At 33.7% G+C, this 21,588-nt stretch overlaps 1 protein-coding gene across 1 annotated transcript in view; it reads left to right on the forward strand.

The window, feature by feature from the left end:
- The first annotated feature begins 3,341 nt into the window (after positions 1 to 3,341).
- LOC140444025 (uncharacterized) overlaps positions 3,342 to 21,588 on the forward strand; it is a 175,904-nt gene continuing 157,657 nt past the window's right edge. The window contains exons 1-3 of the mRNA XM_072535608.1: positions 3,342 to 3,474; positions 18,370 to 18,497; positions 20,769 to 20,921. Coding sequence (XP_072391709.1) covers positions 3,455 to 3,474; positions 18,370 to 18,497; positions 20,769 to 20,921 — 301 coding nt within the window. The 5' untranslated portion in view covers positions 3,342 to 3,454. The remainder of the gene's footprint in view (positions 3,475 to 18,369; positions 18,498 to 20,768; positions 20,922 to 21,588) is intronic.

Below are 21,588 nucleotides of genomic sequence, written 5' to 3' on the forward strand. Positions count from 1 at the left end.
CCACCAGGCACGAAAACCAACTCAATTTTCCCATCCATGGAAATGCCTGCCCAAAATATACAAGAACCGCCTCCATATGACACAATTTCTCGTATACAACATTGAACAAATCGTTCTCCTGGCCTTCTACAGACTCGACACCTCTTTTCGTTGCCATGTAGGCAGATCCTACTTTCGTCGGAGAATAATACCTGACTCCATTGATAGTGGTCCCAATCCAGATGTTCGCGAGCAAATTCTAGTCGCCTTTACTTCTGGGCTGCAGTTAGCTTGGGACTCGTAGCTGCCCTTTTTGGTGTCAGATTGGCTGCTTTAAGTCTCCTTCTGACTGTCCAAACGTAACCACACCTCGGACCTCTCTAAGCTCTTCTTTGAGATTAGCACCAGTCAAATGTCGATTTCTCAGAGATTTAGATACAAGAAATCGATCATCTCTCTCCGTTGTTGTTCGTTTACGGCCTCCTCCTTGTCGGCGGACATAATCACCAGTATCTTGGTACCGACGATATACTCGGGACACAGCAGATTGGCTTAAATTTAGTCGATTTGCCACGTCCCTCTGGCTCAGGTCTTCTCTCAATAATGCTACTGCTTGAGCTGCTTTGACAGATGTGGTGTCCATTCGTTATGCAGTTGCGAACTTAATTGACTCATGTTTTAGTGCATCGCTATGGAAATTGATGCCTACGATGTTAACCGAACGCGTAAAGTCAAATTCTGACCCCCTCTCTACGTGTTACATTATTTATTTGTAATACGTCACCCGATTTACCAAAAACCAAAACTTTTTTCAAACTCAATACTGAGGATAATAATTGTACAATAAATATTATTAAATTTACACCTTTTAGATTGAAACAGGAGATGTACTTTCGCAAAATAATTTTGAGTCGATTTTTTTGCACTCAAGTGTAGATCCCATTTAGTTCTGTAGTCTTCTAAGGAACTGATATTTAGCCTTGACCTTATTTTGAAGAAGAGAAACTTATTTTGAATTTTTTCAAGGGTGTGAATATGGTTAAAATAGTATGGTGACCATACTATAGAAGCATAAGACAGGATGCTACGGACGAAAGTATTGTATTAATGTGATAGTCAAACACAACATTCTTTTTAGATTTACTAAAGGATATAACACAACACTTATCTTTATTTAACTGGAGACCATTGGAAAGAGACCAATTATACAGGGAAGTAAGGTCTTCCTGGATCCTTAGACAATCACATAGATTTGAAACTTTAAAATGTAACTTAAGGTCATCAGCAAATAGCAAAAGCTGACAAACCTTTATTACCCCAGAAATATCATTAATAAACAAATTAAAGAGAAGAGGACCCATATGTGAACCTTGTGGGACCCCTGAACTGACAAAGATAGAAATTGAAAGTGAATCTTTTATAAAAACAAACTGAATTCTTTCATCAAAATAGCTACTTAACCATGAAAGAAACCACTCAGGAAAGCCAATACATCTTAATTTAAAGATGAGTAAAGAATGGATTACTGTGTCAAAGGCCTTCGAGAAATCAGTATAGATGGAGTCCACTTGGTACCCATCCTCGAAAGCCCTGATAATGTAATCCTGATACGAAACAAGATTTGTAGATGTAGATTTACCCTGCCTAAATCCATGTTGCTCATTAATCAAGAGATTCCTACAATGCCAAGTAAGATATTTGTTTAGAAATAGTTCAAAAAGTTTAGGGATGGCAGATAACATAACAACAGGCCTATAATTTTTTATATTGTCTCTGTCACCGTTTTTAAATACAGGAGTTATATAACTGTCACGCCACTAAGGGAAGGTGTGTAGTCTCAAAGATAAATTAAATAATACATGTAAAGGTTTCGATAGACTGTAGACACATCTTTTTAAAAAATATGTAGGAATATTATCAGGGCCATAACTCAGTTTATCGTTTAGACCATTTATAGACTCAAAGACTTCAGAAAGTGAAAATTGGATAAATAGAATGTCAACAGAATTTTTTACTTTAAAATTGAAGTTACTTAAATTAACTTTGTCTGAGCGATAGACACTAGAGAAATGGCTCGCAAACAAGTTTGCTATTTCCTCACTTGATTCAGCTAACAAGTCATTAAAATGCATGGCATTTAGAATTCCGTGGCTTTTATTCAAAGAGTTTATATGGTTCCAAAATTGTTTTGAGTCTGAGTGAATAGATTCCTCAATGTTGGAGATATAAGATTTGTAGCATTGATTTTTTAATGTTTTGCATTGTGTTTTAAGATCTGAAAATAGGGTATAATCGGCTGCTAACCGAGTATGTTTGAATCTAGCATGAGCAGTTTTTTTTGAAATAACAAGTTTTTTTAAATCTGGAGAAAACCAACGAGAAAATTTTGAAGGTTTATATGTTTTTTTTTTCGGAACAAAGAGTGATCTTCTTTCTTGAATATTATTACTTGTTCATTCAGGGATGCCATACACCATCAGATTATTAGCACTCATGCTATCATCAATAATGTTTCCACATTAATTGTACCACTAACGCACTGCTGCTGTTGTTGCTCAACTGCGTCTAGCTCTTCCTTTAAAGACTTGATTTGCTCCTCTAGCTGAATGAATTTGTTAGTTAAAACAGGTATTTTTTTGAAGGAAAGCACAGAGTCTCCGCAGAAGAACAAAATTATCCGTTTTTGAACGACAATGGCTCTCTGCTGACTTGCACAAAGACCTGAGCATTTCTCTTCCAAAGGAAAACCATACGGCAGCTGTCACATCTAGGAGCTTTCTCCATTTGTTCGTCATTGATAGGTTTTGAGCATTTATTACAAGATTTAATTTTAACAAAATAACCTCAAAAAACTAACAACTTTCACCCAAAGATCTTTATCAATCTTCACTAGTATGAAAATAGTTATTTTTAATCATTTATTTTAGTTTTGTTAGGGAAATTAATCACAAGATCACATGTGATCAACTTTGAGGTTACGTATATATGTTACGTATATAGTTATGTTACTTATGTGGTGTATATATGAGACACTCAACATACGTCGGTAGCACCACATTTCAAATGCCTCTAATCGTTTTATGGCGTCTTCTGTAAGGCTCCAGCTTTCTACTAAATAAAGGACATTAAAGACCTAACATCTAAGAATTCTTATGCTGCTGCTGCCCATCAATTTGAATTACGGCACTTTGGTTCCAATGTCATTTTCGGATTATCTTTATGATTTTTTATTCTCATAGAAACTTTTTAAAACTTTTAAAAATATTATATACACTACTTTGGTTTTCTTCGCGTATACAATATTTTTATCTATGAGTGTATATAAACAAATTATATGAAATACGACTTGTATTTTCACCAAAGCCAGAATCAGTAGTGATCATATCTGTCTTCACCGGATATCTGACTCATATAATACTCGCCCCGGAAAACCATAACATGATAACTTTCTGTATCCAGTTGTGTTTTTACAAAAATGAAGCATGCATTGCAAATGTAAGTAAATAATATACTTTTTTATTTAATGCTGTATCAAAACAAATCTATTTTCTATAATGTATTTCTAAAATCATACTAGGTTCTCTTTTTTTTTAGTATGTGCTTTGAAGCAACAGTATCTGATTATCAATATTTAAAAACTTGTCCCTGGTTATTATTGTTAGTTTATCTTCTGCGCATCTTTTTTAATTTCACATTCACTTCCCTTCTTGTTACGTTTTTCTGAATAATCAAATAATGTTTAATAATATACGCGTTTTCAATTTTCAGCGTTCAATAAAACGCTGAAATAGTAGAGCAAAAAAAATTGAATTGCAGATATCATTTATATATGAAACTGTTGTTATTAAAGCTATATCTTTTAAAACGACTTTTCACTCTGATTTATGACAGATAAAAGTTTCTTGTCCTAAGTACCAAATGTTTATGCGAAACAATTTGTTTTTATTTCCCCTTCGTCTTTGTATCGCATGAAACAGTTATTATCCTTGTTATAGAAATCATAACTTGTATAATTACGCAAAATTAATTTTGTTCTATAATACAGAGCAGAAACATTCGATTAAGTCGAACAGAGTCACACAAATTACACATTGTAAATTTTTTCTTTTTTTTCTTCTGATTTTTTTTAAATATGAGCATTATAGTCTTCTTCTGGTACTTTTCTTGTGCTGCGCATCCCATACAAAGATTACACTTATCTTACCTTGATGAAACTAAAGCTAAATTTATCTCATCAAATAATCTTGCCTTTCTTTATTTCAATTATTTTTTTAAAATTTGTATACTTTAACTTTATTTTTAAACCACAATTCCAGATATAATTTTTCGTATTTGCGTCAGTAGGTAGCGTGAGTCAAATTTGGCTAAATTATTCAAAAATTCTTTTAAATATAGCAATGTTTTATCTTCTCTTGGGAATGTAGTTTACATCGCGTAATTTATGCAGTAAATAATAAGAAATACCCATAAAGCATTTTTCTGGATAGGTAACTTTTTACATCGCAATGAAATCCGCCAAGACTCTGTTGACAATATAGGTTAGGTGCAAAACGACAAATGCCGATATAGATTTTAAGCTCAACCGAGGACCGACAGTTATTTGCTGCAACAGAATATAAGGAATGACATGACTTAGTAGGAAAAATACGCTAAGAAGAAATAATTAGAAAACTGGAAATTTTCCAAACCATCTTCTTTATTATCAGTATGTTCTTAATAATATGCTTGAGAACGACAATTAAAAGCACAACTGATACCATGCTGTATTTACAGTATATAACTAATAAAATTACTTTATTAAATTTTAAAAATACAGTAAAACATAGTATGAAGATCCGCGCTAGTCTACAGTAACGCTTACTGTTTCACTTTTTTTTTTATTTTGCCAAAGTACAGTAGACAATGAGTTATGGTATAATTTTCTGGGGTGGCTCTCCTAGTATAAAGGACGTTTTCAAGGTCCAAAAGCGTATTGTGACATGTATTGCAGGTGTTCCGTATGGTTGGTTTTGTAAAGGCCTATTTAAGGATTTAAATATATTAACAGTGTATGGAATTTTACATTTTGGAATTATTGATACTAATTCATAATAATCAAAGAACTTTTTTTATGCAACAAATAAAAATCAAATCTACTGTTCTGCCAGATCTTTTTTTGCAGACACTCATTGACATGAATGATCTTTTTTAACAAAGCATGCCAGAAACATGTCAAAACGATGAATTTAAGTTTCCCAATATTTTTCAAAAGGGAGCTGGCCTCAATGATATTGTAGTTTTTAAGACCCACTAGAGCCTTCTTAACTTTACCATAACCGAAGGTTTTTATCAGAGTAGCATTTATTTTCTTCTTCTTCTTCATGTGCCATCTCCTCTAAGAAGGTTGGCAACCATCATGGCAATTCGCACTTTCGATACCGCTGCTCTAATGAGGTCAGCAGAAGTGCATATAAACCAAGCTCTCAAATTGTTTAACCAGGAGATGCGGCTTCTTCCGCTACTCCTTCTACCCTATATTCTTCCTTGCATGATTAATTACAACAAGTTTTAACGCTCGCCTGTCATGACATGTAACAAATATTGCAGTTTTCTTATTTTAATTGTATTTAAAATTTCTTTATCTTTTCCCATTTTTCTCAACACCTCGACATTCGTGACTCTATCCACCCAACATATTCTTAATATCCTTCTGTAGGCCCATAACTGAAAGGCTTCTAATCTGTCCGAAACATCTTTCTTTAATTTCCAAGCCTCCAACCCATAAAATAATACGGAGAACACATAGCATCTCAGAAGTCTTATCTTTAAAAAAATGAAATGTCTCTGCTGCAGAGTACTTTTTTCAATTTGTTGAAAGAATTTCTTGCCTCTCCTATTCTTGCCTTAATCTCTTCTGTGTACTCATTATTTTCGTTAATTATTGTACTCAGATATTTATATTTTTCAACTTTTTTAATTTGTTCTCCACGTTTTGTTATGTTTTCTTGGCGCTGTTGGGCTTTTGTAATTACCATAAATTGTGTCTTTTTTGTATTTAGATACAGTCCGTTTTCTTCACTGACTTCTACCACTCTGTCAAACATTTGTTGTAAATCCTCAAGACATTCCGCTAATAAAATAGTGTCGTCGGCAAAACGTATATTATTGATTGGTCGTCCTTTTACTTTTATTCCCATAGTTAGTTCTTCTAGTGCTTCCTGGAAGAAAGAATACATACCGAGCCTTCTAAAGCCTTCCTACTAAAAACTTCTGAGCCTCAATAGTAGCACTGGCCACATTAGCACCAATTCAATTTAGGGAGTGAGCAGCACATAGGGCAAAATATGCTAACTCGTTCTCCTGAAGTAGTCTGGACTGAATTCCTTTATACTTCCCGGCCATATTTGCCCCATTGTCAAAGGATTGGCCTTTACAGTTCTCTAAGATGTAAATTGGAGCTGGAAGGTCAGATAATAGAACAAGTGATGGAGTCTAAATATCTAGGCATCACATTATCTAGTTACGGAAAGCTCGAAACCGAAGTGCAAGATCAAGTAAATAGAGCAAACAGAGCCGCAGGCTGCCTAAATGAAACAATATGGAGAAATAAAATATCGGGAAAGAAACGAAAGGTAGAATTTACAAAACAGTCATCAGACCAATAATAACATACGTGGCAAAAACAAGACCTGACACAGAGAGGACAAAAAGGATGTTATAAATAGCAGAGATGAAAACACTTGGAAAAATTGATGGTAAGACACTATGGGACAGAGCTAGAAGTACAGATATATGACATAGATGTAAGGTCAAGAACATCAAGAACTGGGTAAGAAATAGAAGAGTAGAATGGAACGCTCATATAAGCTGACTGACAATAAATAAAGTAGTCAAGACGGCAAGAGACGGTTCCCCAATAGAAAGACGATCAGTAGGAAGACCAAGAAAACGATGAAACGACAACTTACTGGAGGCACATTGAAAAACAGTCATGTCTATATAAAAAAAAGGAGGAGAAGAGAAGAAGAACAAAACACAAAACCTATTAATTTCCTTGTATTATTTTCAATTTTATCTTGAGATAGAAGATTTTATTTTTATCGAAAATGAAAAAGACACTACACACTACAAGAGCCGAGACAACTGATATTCCAAAAGAAAGATTCAGTGTTTTCTCCAGTCTTAGGTTTCTACTGAAACATTTAGGCGTCGAATGTCGCTGTGGACAGAGCGCCGGCTACTGGCTTATCACTGAAGGTTTTTTCTAGAATACCATTTACCAGCTGCCTGTGAGCCCTCTCCTTCCAATAGAAGTTAACAAAGAATCCAATGACAAACCTGTGCAAGTTGTACTAAATGCTGCCTTTCATATTTGCAACGATATGACTAATTCAGAATCAAGAGAAGCTTTACAAGAGTGGATTTTAGATGACAATCTCAATGCTGGCTTGAGACAAACAGATGAAGAAATAATTAAAAAATGACAGAATCTGATGAACACGTAAGCACAGGGTGAAAAATCTTTCACCGTCAACTGTGATGATGCTCTATTGGCTGCAAATACTTTTATGCGTTGGTGCGAGGAGAAAGCATAAGCATTTGAAAAAATTTTGATGTTAAAGGAGATACAAGAACAAGTAATGACAGACTGACAAAACAAGAAAAAACAAAAGACAATCAAAGATTGTGCATTAAATTTATTAGCTTCCATATTTTATAAACATGTTTTAGTTGGACGAAATAGGTGTTTCATTTTCATATTAATCTGGGTAACATTTTCCTCAAAACATTTAAGAATATTGTAAGCTACTGCTAGCAAAACAATGCCAAATATATAATCACTTTCGGTAATCTAAACACTTTTGATAATCCGACCCCCATACCATGTCGGATTGTCAAGGGACAACTGTAAAATTTTATACCATTTTACAAGTTTTTGCATCATTGTAAGCTATTTTTAAAACCATGGTATAGAGCCAACCACTGGGAATTTCCCTTTTAAATTTTAATTTAAATTGTTATTTAAGTGTTAAACACATTTTTTGGCTTTTACAAATATATTCTTGTCAACAATTTCTAACTTTGGTGACGCCATGTCTATCACTACAAGTTTGCGGTCAACAACGCATAATTATTATTTGATAAAGTGCAAAAATAACTGCTGTAAATCCCTGTCAAGAGATTAATTTATTTCTTTAACCATATACAGTGAGGCCTCGTTTTATGCGGTGGATACGTTCCACAGAAAAGCCCATATAAAAAAAATTGCATAAAAAAGACATTACTTGCCTTGAAAAAGTAGGGATTCGCAGTGGCGACTCGTGGCTTTAACGACAAAGTCGGCAACGTTTTTTTGTTTCCTCAGATAGGTATACCGTCTATTAAAAAGACTTCAATCATCATAGGATATTTTTTGTTTTTTTTTTGTTTTTTTCTATAAATTTAGAAACTAAACATGTTTATAAATTAACTCTAGTCTACGTTGCTTGGAAGTAGCAGAATGGATTATAACGTCATCGTAAAATTGATTAGAGTTTTGGAGAGATTTTGAAAGTTTTTTTTTTATTGACATTTGAGACAAGCTTGAGACATTCTTTCTTGTTCCATGGTGTTTCGACAATACGTTTTGATTCTTTTGAGACAAGCAGTAGCGCACCTAGAATTTGCCTCTGGGGGGGGTTTTGGTTGGTCACCAAATTTTTTTTTATGATGTTACCTCCATTTTGAGTCCTTAAAATGTGTAAGTAATAGGGTCCTGGGGGGGGGGGTTTAACCCCCAAAACCCCCCCCTCGGTGCGCCACTGGAGACAAGAGAAATCTTCATTTGAAACAGAAGTTGGTGGTAATGAGAGAATTAATGACAATAATTTATTGATTTCGATAACAGTTTGATGTAATGAATTGCAGTATACAGTGATGAGTGCCTTAAGAACCGGCAAAATAACGCAAAAGATAGAAAATATAATACGTTGTGAAATAAAAAGAGATGAAAATAGTAGAGGTGGGAAATAATCGGTAGAAACCTATAATTAGCATTATAAATCGATAGTCTCACACCTTTAGACGTTAGCTTCGAGCTAAATCACCTCGGTCATAATTATTATGTGTGACGTATGTGTGACGTATTTCAATTTTTTAATTTCACATAAAGTAAAAACTGATTGACCACAATAAAGCAAAAATGTGAATAAAATAATTTAATTAATAGTAATTATTTAATCTAAAGTTTTAAATTATTAATCAAGAATAATTAGAATAATTTCTACTATGATGTGACGATTTAATACACTCTTGTTACGAAGTAACCTGTATCCTTCGTGGATTAGTGGTAAGAACTCGACACAGACGTCGCAGGCGATTAGAGTTCAAAACCCACATGTGGTTTTTTTTTTTTTTTTTTTTTTTTTTTTTTTTTTTTTAAATTTTTTTTTTTTTAATAATTTGAAATTATGCAGAGATCGTTTTGCTTAAGTAAAAATTCTACAAAATTAAAAAAAAAAAAAATGTAAATAAACGTATTTACAATATGTTCAAATAAGTCTTCATTAGCAGCAGAACAATAACCCAAACTGTCACTAAAGAAATATAAAAGTTTGATAGATCAGAGTTCAAGTCACGATATTCTCATGCAGGCGCTCAGGGTTCAAATCCCACAATAAGGTTTTACTTTTTTAAAAACTTGAAATTATGCAAATATTATATCGTTTTGCTTTAAATCACTAGACATTTACCTATTTCAGTTTTTATTAGAAGTGTTTATAGTAAAACATGAAAATCTTATTAAAAAAAACAATGTCGTACTATCGAAAATAAAGTAATAATTCTTCAAACATAAAAGAACGTTCTAAATAAATGTACTTCCAAAAATATTTAAATAGGTAGAAATTCTATAAAAATAAAAAAAATTATTCTAGTGAAATGTATTTACAATAAATGTTCGAATAAGCCTCCATTAGCAGCAGAACAATAACCCAATCTATTATAAAAGTTTCGTCTAACATTAGTTAATGTTTCTGGACTAATACCTCTCATTGAATCAGAGATCTTTTCTCTTAATTCTTGGAGAGAATTAGGCCTATCGTCTTCAATTCCATATAGCTTGGACTTGATATATCCCCACATAAAAAAATCACAAGGTGCAAGATCAGGTGATCTTGCAGGCCAAAAAATATCTCCGTGGCCACTAATCAATCGATTAGGAAAAGTCGCACTGAGATATTGACTGACGATGCGAGAATTATGTGCGGGACAACCATCGTGTTGAAACCATATGGAATTGAAAGGTATTGGTAAATTACGAAGGGCTGGGACAATTTGATTTTGCAGAAGTTCCAAGTATTTCCGCCCAGTCAACATACCGTCTATAAAAAATGGACCAATGACATGATTCCCTATTATGCCTCCCCAAACATTTACTTTTCGAGGACGCTGGGTACGAGCGACATAAATCTGACGAGGATTTCCTCGAGACCAATACCGAGCATTCATTGAATTGTGACGGCCCTGCAATGAAAACGTACATTCATCGGTAAACAAAACGTTCTCTAAAAAATGTTCATCTTGATGTGACATTTCCATTGCAGTTTGACAAAATTCTAATCGTCTATATTGATCCCCAGGGAATTGTTCGTTGGATTTATGAAGTTTATAGGGACGGTATCCATGTCTTTTAAAATTTTACCTACTCTAAATCTTGAAATTCCATATTGTTCTCCGAGACGAGATGTTGATTGGGTAGGATTTTGCTCAATACTTGCACAAATTAAAGTGTCCCTTAGTTCCAAATCTGGATTTACCTCCCTTCGTCTACGAACTCCTCTTGGAGTGAACACGGATCCATAAGTAAAAAAATTACGTATAATAGACTGAATTGTTGATCGTGCTGGAGCATGCCTATTTGGAAACATATTTACAAATTGTTGTCTAATCATGTTGTCTGATAATCCATTCACATGCCAGACAACAATTTGCACTTTTTCCTCGACCATTAAAACCATTTTCACGAATTGTTTTTTTAATAAAAAGTTTCTGTTTACCGTGCAAAAACACTTCTCGGTATGATATTATTTTTGATGGGTTGATGATTTGGTTAGCTGTAAAGCAGGCAGCTGTTCGCGCGCATCCATTACAATGTTGTTAATTGTTTTAAAAATCATTACCTGTACAGAGGAATTAATATTAACACTGAGAATTTAGTGATGGATTTGGCATTAAACAGTCTTAACCGGATTATTTTGCAATCACAACTGAAGACTGTAAAACTGAAATTGAATTTGAATTATTTTGTATTTCTATTTTTTAACATTGGAATAAGAATAAACTGTAAATAATGAGTTTTTCAAAAACTTTTTATTCAATATGTATCATATTTTCTATTATTTTTTGATTGAATAAAACAAAAATTTTATCCTTGGTGTGAATTGAACCTCCAATCTTTTTGTCAGTAGACCCCGTTTCTACCTATTACGCCAATTCTACACACAATAATTGTTTTGGATTGAACATACCTAGCTTTAGTTTCATCAAATATTTCAGTTAAGTTATTTTTATTATTAAATAAACTTAAAGATTTATAATTTAAAATCGCTAATAATTAATGTTTTTTACTATAATATATCTTAATTTATTCAATCATTTATTCTAACATCAGAAATTATTAAAATAAAATATTTTCGAGGTCATCCGTATAATTATGACTGAAGTGAAATAGCCACGTCAATAACTAGCCTTATCTCGTACTATCTCACAACTTAATCTGTCTTCTATCCTTTCCGCTATTTTGCCGGGTGGTAAGGCACTCATCACTGTATAAAATTATACATATGTTGTAACTTATCCCACTTTCCGAAAAATATAAAACTTTTAATTCATTTCCTAATTTTATTTTATTAAAGAATGATGGATAATTTTTAATTAACCTGTCTAATAAATATATTTAAATTTCTTTGGCGTAACTTTTAAATTTTGAATCGCCAAAGAGGTCAAAAATTTGTAAATCTTCAAAATTCGAAAAACAAGTATCTATTCGCATAATAATAGTAGGTATCCAAAATTTCAAAATATACTCGTTTCTCGAGATCTGTGTCTGTGTCATGCCTTTGTCTTTTTTTTTGGGGGGGGGGGGGGAGGGGGTAAAATTTCATCGCGTCTGACAAACTGTTGGCATTTTGTTCGAAACAAACTGTTCTAAAACATTAATCCGTTTAGGCGAGCTTGAGAAAAATGTAGCAAATCCGCTTAAACTGGCTAAAAAAGACGACATTCTTTAATTTACATGTATCCTGCAAAACTAAATTCATTCTATGCGCATGACAGTGAGTAAATAAAGCTTGCGGTGCAATAGTTTTAACTTTTGCTTTTGCTTGGAGACCATTCAATTCACCAGACATCACGGCAGCGTCGTCATAAGTTTGCCCTACCAATAAATTTTTGATATCAAAAAATTTTACTCTGTCCTTTAAAACACCAAAAATATATTCTGCCTTCTGAAAAGAAATACTGTCCTCGTCCTGAAAACAATAACAAAAAATTAAGCCACAACACAAAACATCTTCTAGAGGAAAGAAGAAAAATGAACTAAGAATTTTGAATAAGAAAATTAAAAAGGAAGTTAGAAAATATCCGAGACGATACAATACGATGGAAATAACTAGAGTAATAGAAGAAAACAAAAGCTTGAAAGTACTCAGACAGAGCATGTCCATTGGAAGAAAAAACGTCCAGAAATTAAGAAATGAACAGGGGTAAATCATTGAGGATAGAGTTCAAATTATGAACACGATAGAGAGTTTTTATAGACAACTATACAAAGACCAGCAATGTAACCGGAGTGGATCATTACCAAAGATAATCAATCAGGGATCTGAAATTTTACCGGACATAACACCCAATGAAGTTCGAAGGTCAGTGCAAGAAATGAAAAACAATAAATCCCCCGGAGGCGATGAAATAGTGGCAGATGCCTTGAAAGTGGCTGGAAAAAGATTATGGCAGGTCCTTGCCAAACTATTCACTAAATGTTTGCAGGAAGCAATAACACCAACCCAGTGGTATAACGCAGAAATTATCATACTTTATAAAAAAGGGGATGCTACCGACCTCAGGAATTACAGGCCCATAAGTCTACTTTCACATATTTATAAACTATGTACAAAAATAATTACGAAACGACTAGAAAATAAATTGGAATTTTATCAGCCCATAGAACAGGCGGGTTTTAGAAAAGGCTATGGAACAAACGATCACCTACTGGTAATAAAAAATCTTATAGAAAAATGCACTGAATATAATAAACCACTAGCTTTAATATTTGTCGACTATGAAAAGGCATTCGACACCGTAAATCAACAAAAAATGTTGGAAGCCTTGACAGAATGCCGAATTGACTATCGGTATATAAATATAATTAAACACATATACTGATAGCTGATAGGATAGATGAGGCCAAAGAACTTTTAAATCAGCTCTACCTTTCCTCGTTAGAAAGGGGATTGAAAATAAATGTATCTAAAACCCAGATGATGACAAATCTTGTAGTCAGCGAAGCTATATGCGTAGGAACAAGATCCATAGACCAGGTAATGGCCTATAAATACCTAGGTCATGAGATTCGCATAGGAAAAGATAACCAAACCGTTGAGCTTCTCCGTCGTATAAGACTGACTTGGGCAGCCTTCGGCAAGCTGAACCATATTTTTAAATCGTCTGATATACCAATATGCCTTAAAAGAAAAACGTTTAATCAGTGTGTTTTGCCAGTGTTAACTTACGGTGCGGAAACGTTGACTATGACAAGGAGAACAGTTCAAAAGATCCGTGTGTGCCAAAGAGCGATGGAGCGTGCTATGTTGGGCGTTTCACTACGAGACAAGATCCCAAATCGCCAGCTACGACAAAGAACAGGAGTGGCTGATGCAGTAGAGAGAGTAGCAACTCTGAAATGGAACTGGGCAGGTCACGTGGCTCGAATGACAGATAATAGATGGATAAAGCGGATACTGGAATGGAGACCAAGAGATGATGCCTACCGAAGCTGAGGTCGTCCACCAACACGTTGGACTGACGATCTAAAACTTTGTCATAGGAATTGGATGCAAGAGGCACAAGATCGAAATAGATGGAAAATTATGAGGGAGATCTATGTCCAGCAGTGGATAAGCGAAGATTGAATTGAATGATGATGATATTCTGCCTTATGGCTTTTACTCACGTCTGTAAAACCTAAAAACCTCGCATAAATACTATCACGTAACGCGTATCGAACAACAATTCATAATATTGTGTTTCATCTACTTCTAGTGAAAAGCAAATGGATTCCTTAATCTAAGATTCAATAACATTACTCAAAATGTAACTAATTGATTTTATTAATTAATTCTGGATTGTTTTAGATACGCCGCTAAATGTCTTCGAATCAAAAAGTAAATTAGAAAATTCCAAATCGTATTTCTTAAAACATTTTTATTAGTTCTCTATAATTACCTTGATTTAACGAATGCTCTAATTCATGGTGTTCTCTAAATGATAATCCCTGACAACTTAAAAAAATTACAATATCAATTAAACGACGTAAAACTGCGTGATTGTTTTTTAAAATTTTTGGTATGTTTAATAGCATTTTCACGTTGGGTATTATCTAATGAAACATAAATATTTTGTTTTCCAAATTAATCTAATTTAATCTGGCTATATGTATAATCTTACGAAATATCAAATTTCTGTAAAGCATTAAATAATTCCTTTAAATAATCGTAACCAGATTCACACCACGGATTTTAATGTTTGCCCCTATTTGTTGAAAATAAGATGCAAAGCCAACAGAAAAGTTTGTTTTTTATTTTACTCCCGATAAACCATGAGTACTTGCTGTACCAATTATCTGAAAATGATCTATTACTTCCCTTACCCCCCGCACTAATATTTATAAGCCGGGACATATTAGTCAAAGGACGTCCCTTATTTTTAATAACAATTTGTTCTTCGTATGGAATAGATGAAAACCCATTTTGCAAAATATAATTTACAATATCAAATTTATTAATACTTACAGTTTCTCCTATAGCTTGCATTTTTTAAGTTAATTTACCTGAATTTGGTGACACTTTAATTAAAAAAAAACTTCTGATATATCAAAAAATCCTTTAACCATTTACGGCACCGGTCCCTTATCACAGTATTACTTTAGAAAATAAAAATAAATCAATGCAAAACAAATCGATCGATATAATACCAGAAAAGCCAGTCCGTGCACTCACTATCACTTCACTACTTAAGTTCTTAAGTACTTATCCATCCGGAAATAACATTTCATCCCGCGCTTGCAATTTTTATACATGAAACTTTGCGGCCAATCCAATGAAGCATCGGCAAATTTAAATTTGCCGTACTTAGCAATTAAATGCTTATGGGGAGAAATGAATATTTGGTTGCTCATCGACTAATATTCCGTTAATTTTTACATGTAAATCGTCATGCTTGGGATCGACTTACCGAAACCCTGAAACGTGTCTTTATAAGAATTCACAGAGTCCGATGGATGACTTGGATTTCAGATCATTAATTGGAAAAGTGTCATACACGGGATCACTTAACGCTCAGATTGGTCGAATTCTTTTAAAACCATGAATAAAATTTAGTGTTTATTATCTCACAGATCTTTTTTTTAATTCACAGAAACAAATGACATCAAATTATTACCTGCCACAATTTATTATCGAAATACTGATTAAATTAAAAAAAAAAATCTATAATATGTATAAATTTGTGGGTCGGCACTGCCGACCAAAGGTCTTATTTGTGTTTACCTTCTTGTCTCTCATGGCGCTCCTATTCTTCGGCCTCTAGTTTAGCCTTGTTGTATGGTGACGATGTTAATATGACAGTTTTACCTTTCCTCTTGTTACTATTCCTTTTTCACGCTCCTTTGCTTGGGGTGGGGGAATCAAAATTTTTTTTTGGTGAAAGCAGAAAAGCTGATTTGGGTGACGTAGACCCACCTGTTGAAGTAAAGGGCTCAGGAGCAGTTTCTTTATAAGGCTCAGGAGAAGCGTCGTTAGAAGGCACAGTTCCACTTGAAATAGTAGAATGTTCCATTTTTTGTGGTGTTGGTAGTAGTGGCGCATAATATCTGCTGCTCAGAATTGTGGTTTGATTGTTCTGTGGTATCTGACGGGGCAAACAGGTAATCAGGGAAAACATCTCTATTGAAAGGATATATTCCTGTTTTTTCAAATCCCTTCACTGCGGTTTGAACATTAGCTGCTCTTGAAAAAGCAGCATTGACTAGTTGACCAATTTGATAAATTGTAACACCCCTGAAAGGGTGATTAAGCAACCATTTTTAACCTCTTGTGCATAAAATACACTAAGTGGTGCCATAACTGAGACATCGGGCGGTTGTAATCGATATGTTGTGTGTGGTGGAAAGCATTATAATATAAAGTTATTTTCCCGAGCAAAATGAAGGAGTTCTAAACTTTTGGTATGGGAACTGTGACCATCAAGAATAAGCAACACTAGTTTTTAAGGTCCGGGATTAGAAAACTCAATATACTTTTTAAACCATACACTAAAGTTTTCTTTGGTAATCCAACCAGTTTCATAATATACTGCAGATGAACCTGGTGGAGCACCATCCGTTAAGAGCGGATTTGCTTTCTTACGGTGAAATACAAACATCCCTGGCATACAATTCCCTGCATTCATACAGGTTTCTAAGGTCACCAGTACACCTCGTTCTGCTGAGGACAAACAACCCACTTGCTTTTTACCACGCAGTGCAAGGATTCTGGATGGCGTGTTAGGTAAAGTCATAATGCCGGTCTCATCTACGCTGCAGATATCATTGGGTGATAAATTGTGTTGTGTATATAAAGATTCAAGCAAATCAAAAAAATTTCTTTACTGCTGCTCGATTAAAACCTTTTGCCTTTACAAGTGAAGTTTTTTCAGGATTACGTAATGATAATTGGTGGTGCCGCCTTAGAAAGCCATAAAGCCAATGTTTATTTTGGCCATAAAGCCATTTTCTTATCTTCATTAAACACGTGTGGAATGTGATTTTTAACGGCTAATTTGAAAGCTAGTTTTCTAAAATCTGTTAAGCTAAGGCCAAACAATCTTTCTTCTAAATATAAAATATAATCCACAAGTTCATTTTCTTGCGCTTCCGAAAACACAGGCTTAAATCTACCCAATCTTTTTTCTGCAGCTTCTTTTGAACTCAATCCTTTTTTTCGAGCTTCTTTTACTTTGCGCTCCAAAGTAGTTTGTGGATTAGCGTATGGCTTCGATGCTTTCATGTAATCCATGTTGCCTTCTAACATTTCTTGAATATCGGCCATCATACTTTCCTTGGGCCAATTCTGTCTTTCGCTTTTTCTTGTATAACGACCCATGTTGAAATCTTAAAAAAACATAATTATTTGGATAATTCAATGCATAAATGCTTACCTTAGTAATTTTTGTATAGACTCAGATTTTTTTCAATACCTTCATATTTAAATAATTTGTCAAAACAGTTCTACCTAGGTACCTAGTAAAATTACTTAATCGACATTAAAATATCCCATAGGTTAAAATGGGGACGACCCCGTTTTGAGCTACCCTTACCGTCCCCATATGACCCATTTATGACTTAATTAAAAAAATATGCCGTATCGAAGCTAAAATGCTAAGATTTTTAAATGAGTATTATGTGAAAATGTAGCTTAAAGACAGCAGAAACAAAGGTCTACTTACCGAAACTGATAATTTAAATGTACCTTGCTAACACCAACCAAGAGTGCAGGTTGAAATCGTAAACAAATCACAAAAAATCTTTGATCGACTGTACACAAAACAAACATAAGCTCACACCTCGACTACTTACTGCAAACTGGTCAACCAAGAACACCCACTCGTCGTTCGGCGGTCAATTCTCCACTTTATTACTGAAATTTTTAATGTCCTCATATTACCCTTCGTCCCCGTTTTAGGCGATTCTCCCCTATATTGATAAGATAGAGAAAGTCGATAAAAGAAATTCAAATTTAGAATGGTTTGGTGGGCCGCATAAACATGTTTAACGGGCCGCAAGTGGCCCGCAGTCTTCCTGTTGCTCATCCCTGAACTATTCAAATTCGAGGCAGAGTATCGGTTCTTTTAGAATATTGTTTTTATTCTGATAAGTAAGTAACTCGCCTGAATTAATGGCCGACTGGGTTTGCCAATTTTAGCTTTCAGATATATATTTATATATCACGTGGTCTTAGGTTCTATCGCCCATACTCGATCGACAAATCCTCATTTGTATCAAACAGGTAATACCTCAAGAAGGTGAAGTTGGCGGTATTTGTATCTATATAAATGTAAACACGTTTTAAAAATGTATTTAATTGTGTTTTAACGCCTAAAATATTATTACTGTTTCAGAATTTCGGGATTGCTGATTACTTTACACGTTAATGCTGATGATGTTTTTATTATTGGCGATAACTTTTGTTTGACGAATGGCTCGTCAGCTATATATTTCACTAATCCTAAAAGTAATGGAGACCAAGGTAAGAATTTTATTTTGCTACGCTAAGCATTATCAAAGTTTCTACTAAAGTTGGGCCGCCGAATAGATAGAATTATCACGTGAACGCCATGCGCTGGTTACGAGTTGCAGTTCCCAACGTCACAAGTTCGATTTACACTAGGTCAAGAAGAGAGATACAATTATCGCAGTGAATGCGGTAAAACCCATAATATACATATTGAAAACTTTATTCTATTTGTTTACTATTTATTATTTATGTAGTATGAATAGTGTGACCAAATAGTCCGAAAAATCATATCAAATTGAAATTTCTGTATTTTAATTATCGTCTTCTGAAAAGACAACTCAAAAACAATAACAATTCATATATACACATAAATAATCTGTATAACAAGGCATGTTGCATACAACGATGTAATGAGTGCTGATCAATGTTTTTTTTTCCGGTTTTGTCAACCATTTTAAGTAAACAGACTTCTTGATTTCGTTCGGGCTATTTAAAATCAATTCCATCGAATGATTAATTTCCAAACCATTACGTGCTTTGAACCAAAATCAAATCTGCTGCATTGCAATATGAGTATATGTAAAAATTTATTTTATGTCAGTAATCAGTTTGAAGCCACAAATAATGAAAGTTAAATAAGCAATACACTGATGATATTAAAGTTCTATATTTAAAAAAAATGTCTGATTTTCATTGAAAAGACTCGGATTTTAGGTATTGTTTTTCAGCCTTGACCTGAATTCGACTGAATTGGAGTTTTTTCAAGTTGGGCGTTTTAAATAAAAAATTTTACAAAATAACTGGTTTTCAAAATTTTCTTTGCAGGTTACGCCCCCTAGCGGTTAACCCAGAAACTTGAAAGTTATTTCCAGCGATTTCTCTTGGCCACTTTTACTAAGGAATTTTTTCTTCTAAAGTTATAACATGAATAGTTTCTGATATATAGCCGAGAGATCGGCTTATTGGACCACCCGGTATATAGTACACCTTTCATTTTTGTAATATACAAATAATCTACGATGCGGTGTATTTGCTTGACGTAATGACAAATGTTTTCTGTATAAAGAAATGTTATGTTCTCCAATAACCACAAAGGTTCTTTCCATGTTCGTTTTAGAATTATAAATTTTAATCACTAACATGGGTATCTTATCTCCTATATCATCTAAACTCATTTTGCAAAGCCCCTCACGACGACAAGCGCCTGCCAAACCAATAATTAATGCAACCTTAAATTTACAAAAACAAAATAATAAAAAAAAGAGAAATTAGATTTAATTATATAACCTTTGTCATTAATTAGATCTTATCTTAAGCTTCTGATAAAAATTTATCTATTTCTTCTTTATTCAATACTTTCGATTTTTTCGGTTTGTAACCGATGGATTTTCTTTTAAGATAAGCAATAACTTTTGGATAGCGGCTTATATCTATATTATTTTTAATGTTAAGTGTGGACTTAAGCATCGAGTAATTGCTCCAAAGGCTTGATGGCTTCAAGATATTAGAATTTTATCATTGCTCCATTTTTGAAATAAATCGTAAACCAATTCATACTTCTTTCTTGACTTTACCTGCAATAATTCATAAATAGCGGCTTAGCAGTTTTCCTAATCTCATCTGGAATCATTTCGGCTTCACTTTCACTGCTGATTTCCATTTCTTGGAATTGAAAATGAAAAACTGAGCGAAAACACACGAATCTTAAATGACAAGCGTTGTCATAATAAAATACAAAGGTGATGTAATTGTCAAAGCCGTTACCTAGCTACTCAAAATCGTCCCGAAAGTGAAAAAATTAGTCCCGAAAGTAGTTACTTTCGGTACGAGTTGTGTAAAATGGTACTTTCGATTTAATAAATCATACCGAAAGTTTTATTTTCGGGACGGCTGCAGAAAAAAGTTTATTATGCCGAGTTAGAAATCTCTTGTTTTATTTATTATTACCGCAAATACGATTAAAACTATAACAAAGTTATTTTACGGACTTTCCGGTATTTTTTGCAACATAATTGTTACTTTAAGTAAAAATTGTTACTTGGGTGTTACGTAATGTTTAGGTAGGTTGAGGGGGATCCTGTAAAACGTTGCGAATCATTACATGGGGGGAGGGGGGGTCAAAAATATTCAAAAATTGCGTTCCATAATACTTGAACGCCCCCTTACCAATAATCTTAAAGATTTTTAAAATTTTTTTTGCTGGATAGATTACAAATTACAATTATATCAATATTTTTAATATCGTTTTATTATTAAAAAAAAAAATGATTTTTCTGATTTTAGAGTCCATTGTGTATCCAAATCCTCCATCTTCAACAATTAACTGTGATTCTCAAACACCGGAATGTAATAACGATTGGATCATGAAAAATTGGCTTAGAAAAGATTCGTATAGAACTTTTTCTCCTTCAATTATAACTGATAGTCGATGGCAAAGTAAGTATACTGTTTACTTTGTTTTAATAACACTGACTTATACGTAGTACCAAAAGTGTTTGTCGTATTTTTATCCATGAAGCTAATTATCTAAAATTTTAAACACAACTTAACATTTTAAACAAGACCAAAAATTTTGAGTTTATCAACATAATTTTGCACATTTTCAGCTTAAGTTTTCAGTCAAATCATTGTACATTTTTAAAGAATCATTTATAATGTATAGTTAAAATCTACATATTAAAAAATTGAATGAAAATAAACAAATATACAAGAAGATATCTATATAGAAAAGCAACTATATAAAAAGAATGGCCGCATACCCTGGTGCGGACATTTCGTCTGACCACAATGCCCTAATCGCGAATGCAAGGCTTCGACTGGTGAGTAAAATAAGAAAAATTCACAAAAACGAGTGGATGACTGAAGAGATAATTAATCTAATGGAGCAACGCAGACAGTACAAAATACATCAGAACCAATATAAATACAAGGAAGCCCAACTTACGATAAGGGCAATAATTAAAATCGTAAAGGAAAGCTAGATGAAAGAACGGTGTGAAGAATTAGAATCATTAGGGTAGACTGGGTACGGTTGTAACAATTTTCCTTTAGTGCTTCATAGCACAGCTATTATAGCTGTAAGCAACGATCAAAGTCTTTGATG

This window comes from Diabrotica undecimpunctata, chromosome 6, assembly GCF_040954645.1.
Source record: "Diabrotica undecimpunctata isolate CICGRU chromosome 6, icDiaUnde3, whole genome shotgun sequence".
NCBI classification, from domain to species: Eukaryota; Metazoa; Arthropoda; class Insecta; order Coleoptera; family Chrysomelidae; genus Diabrotica; species Diabrotica undecimpunctata.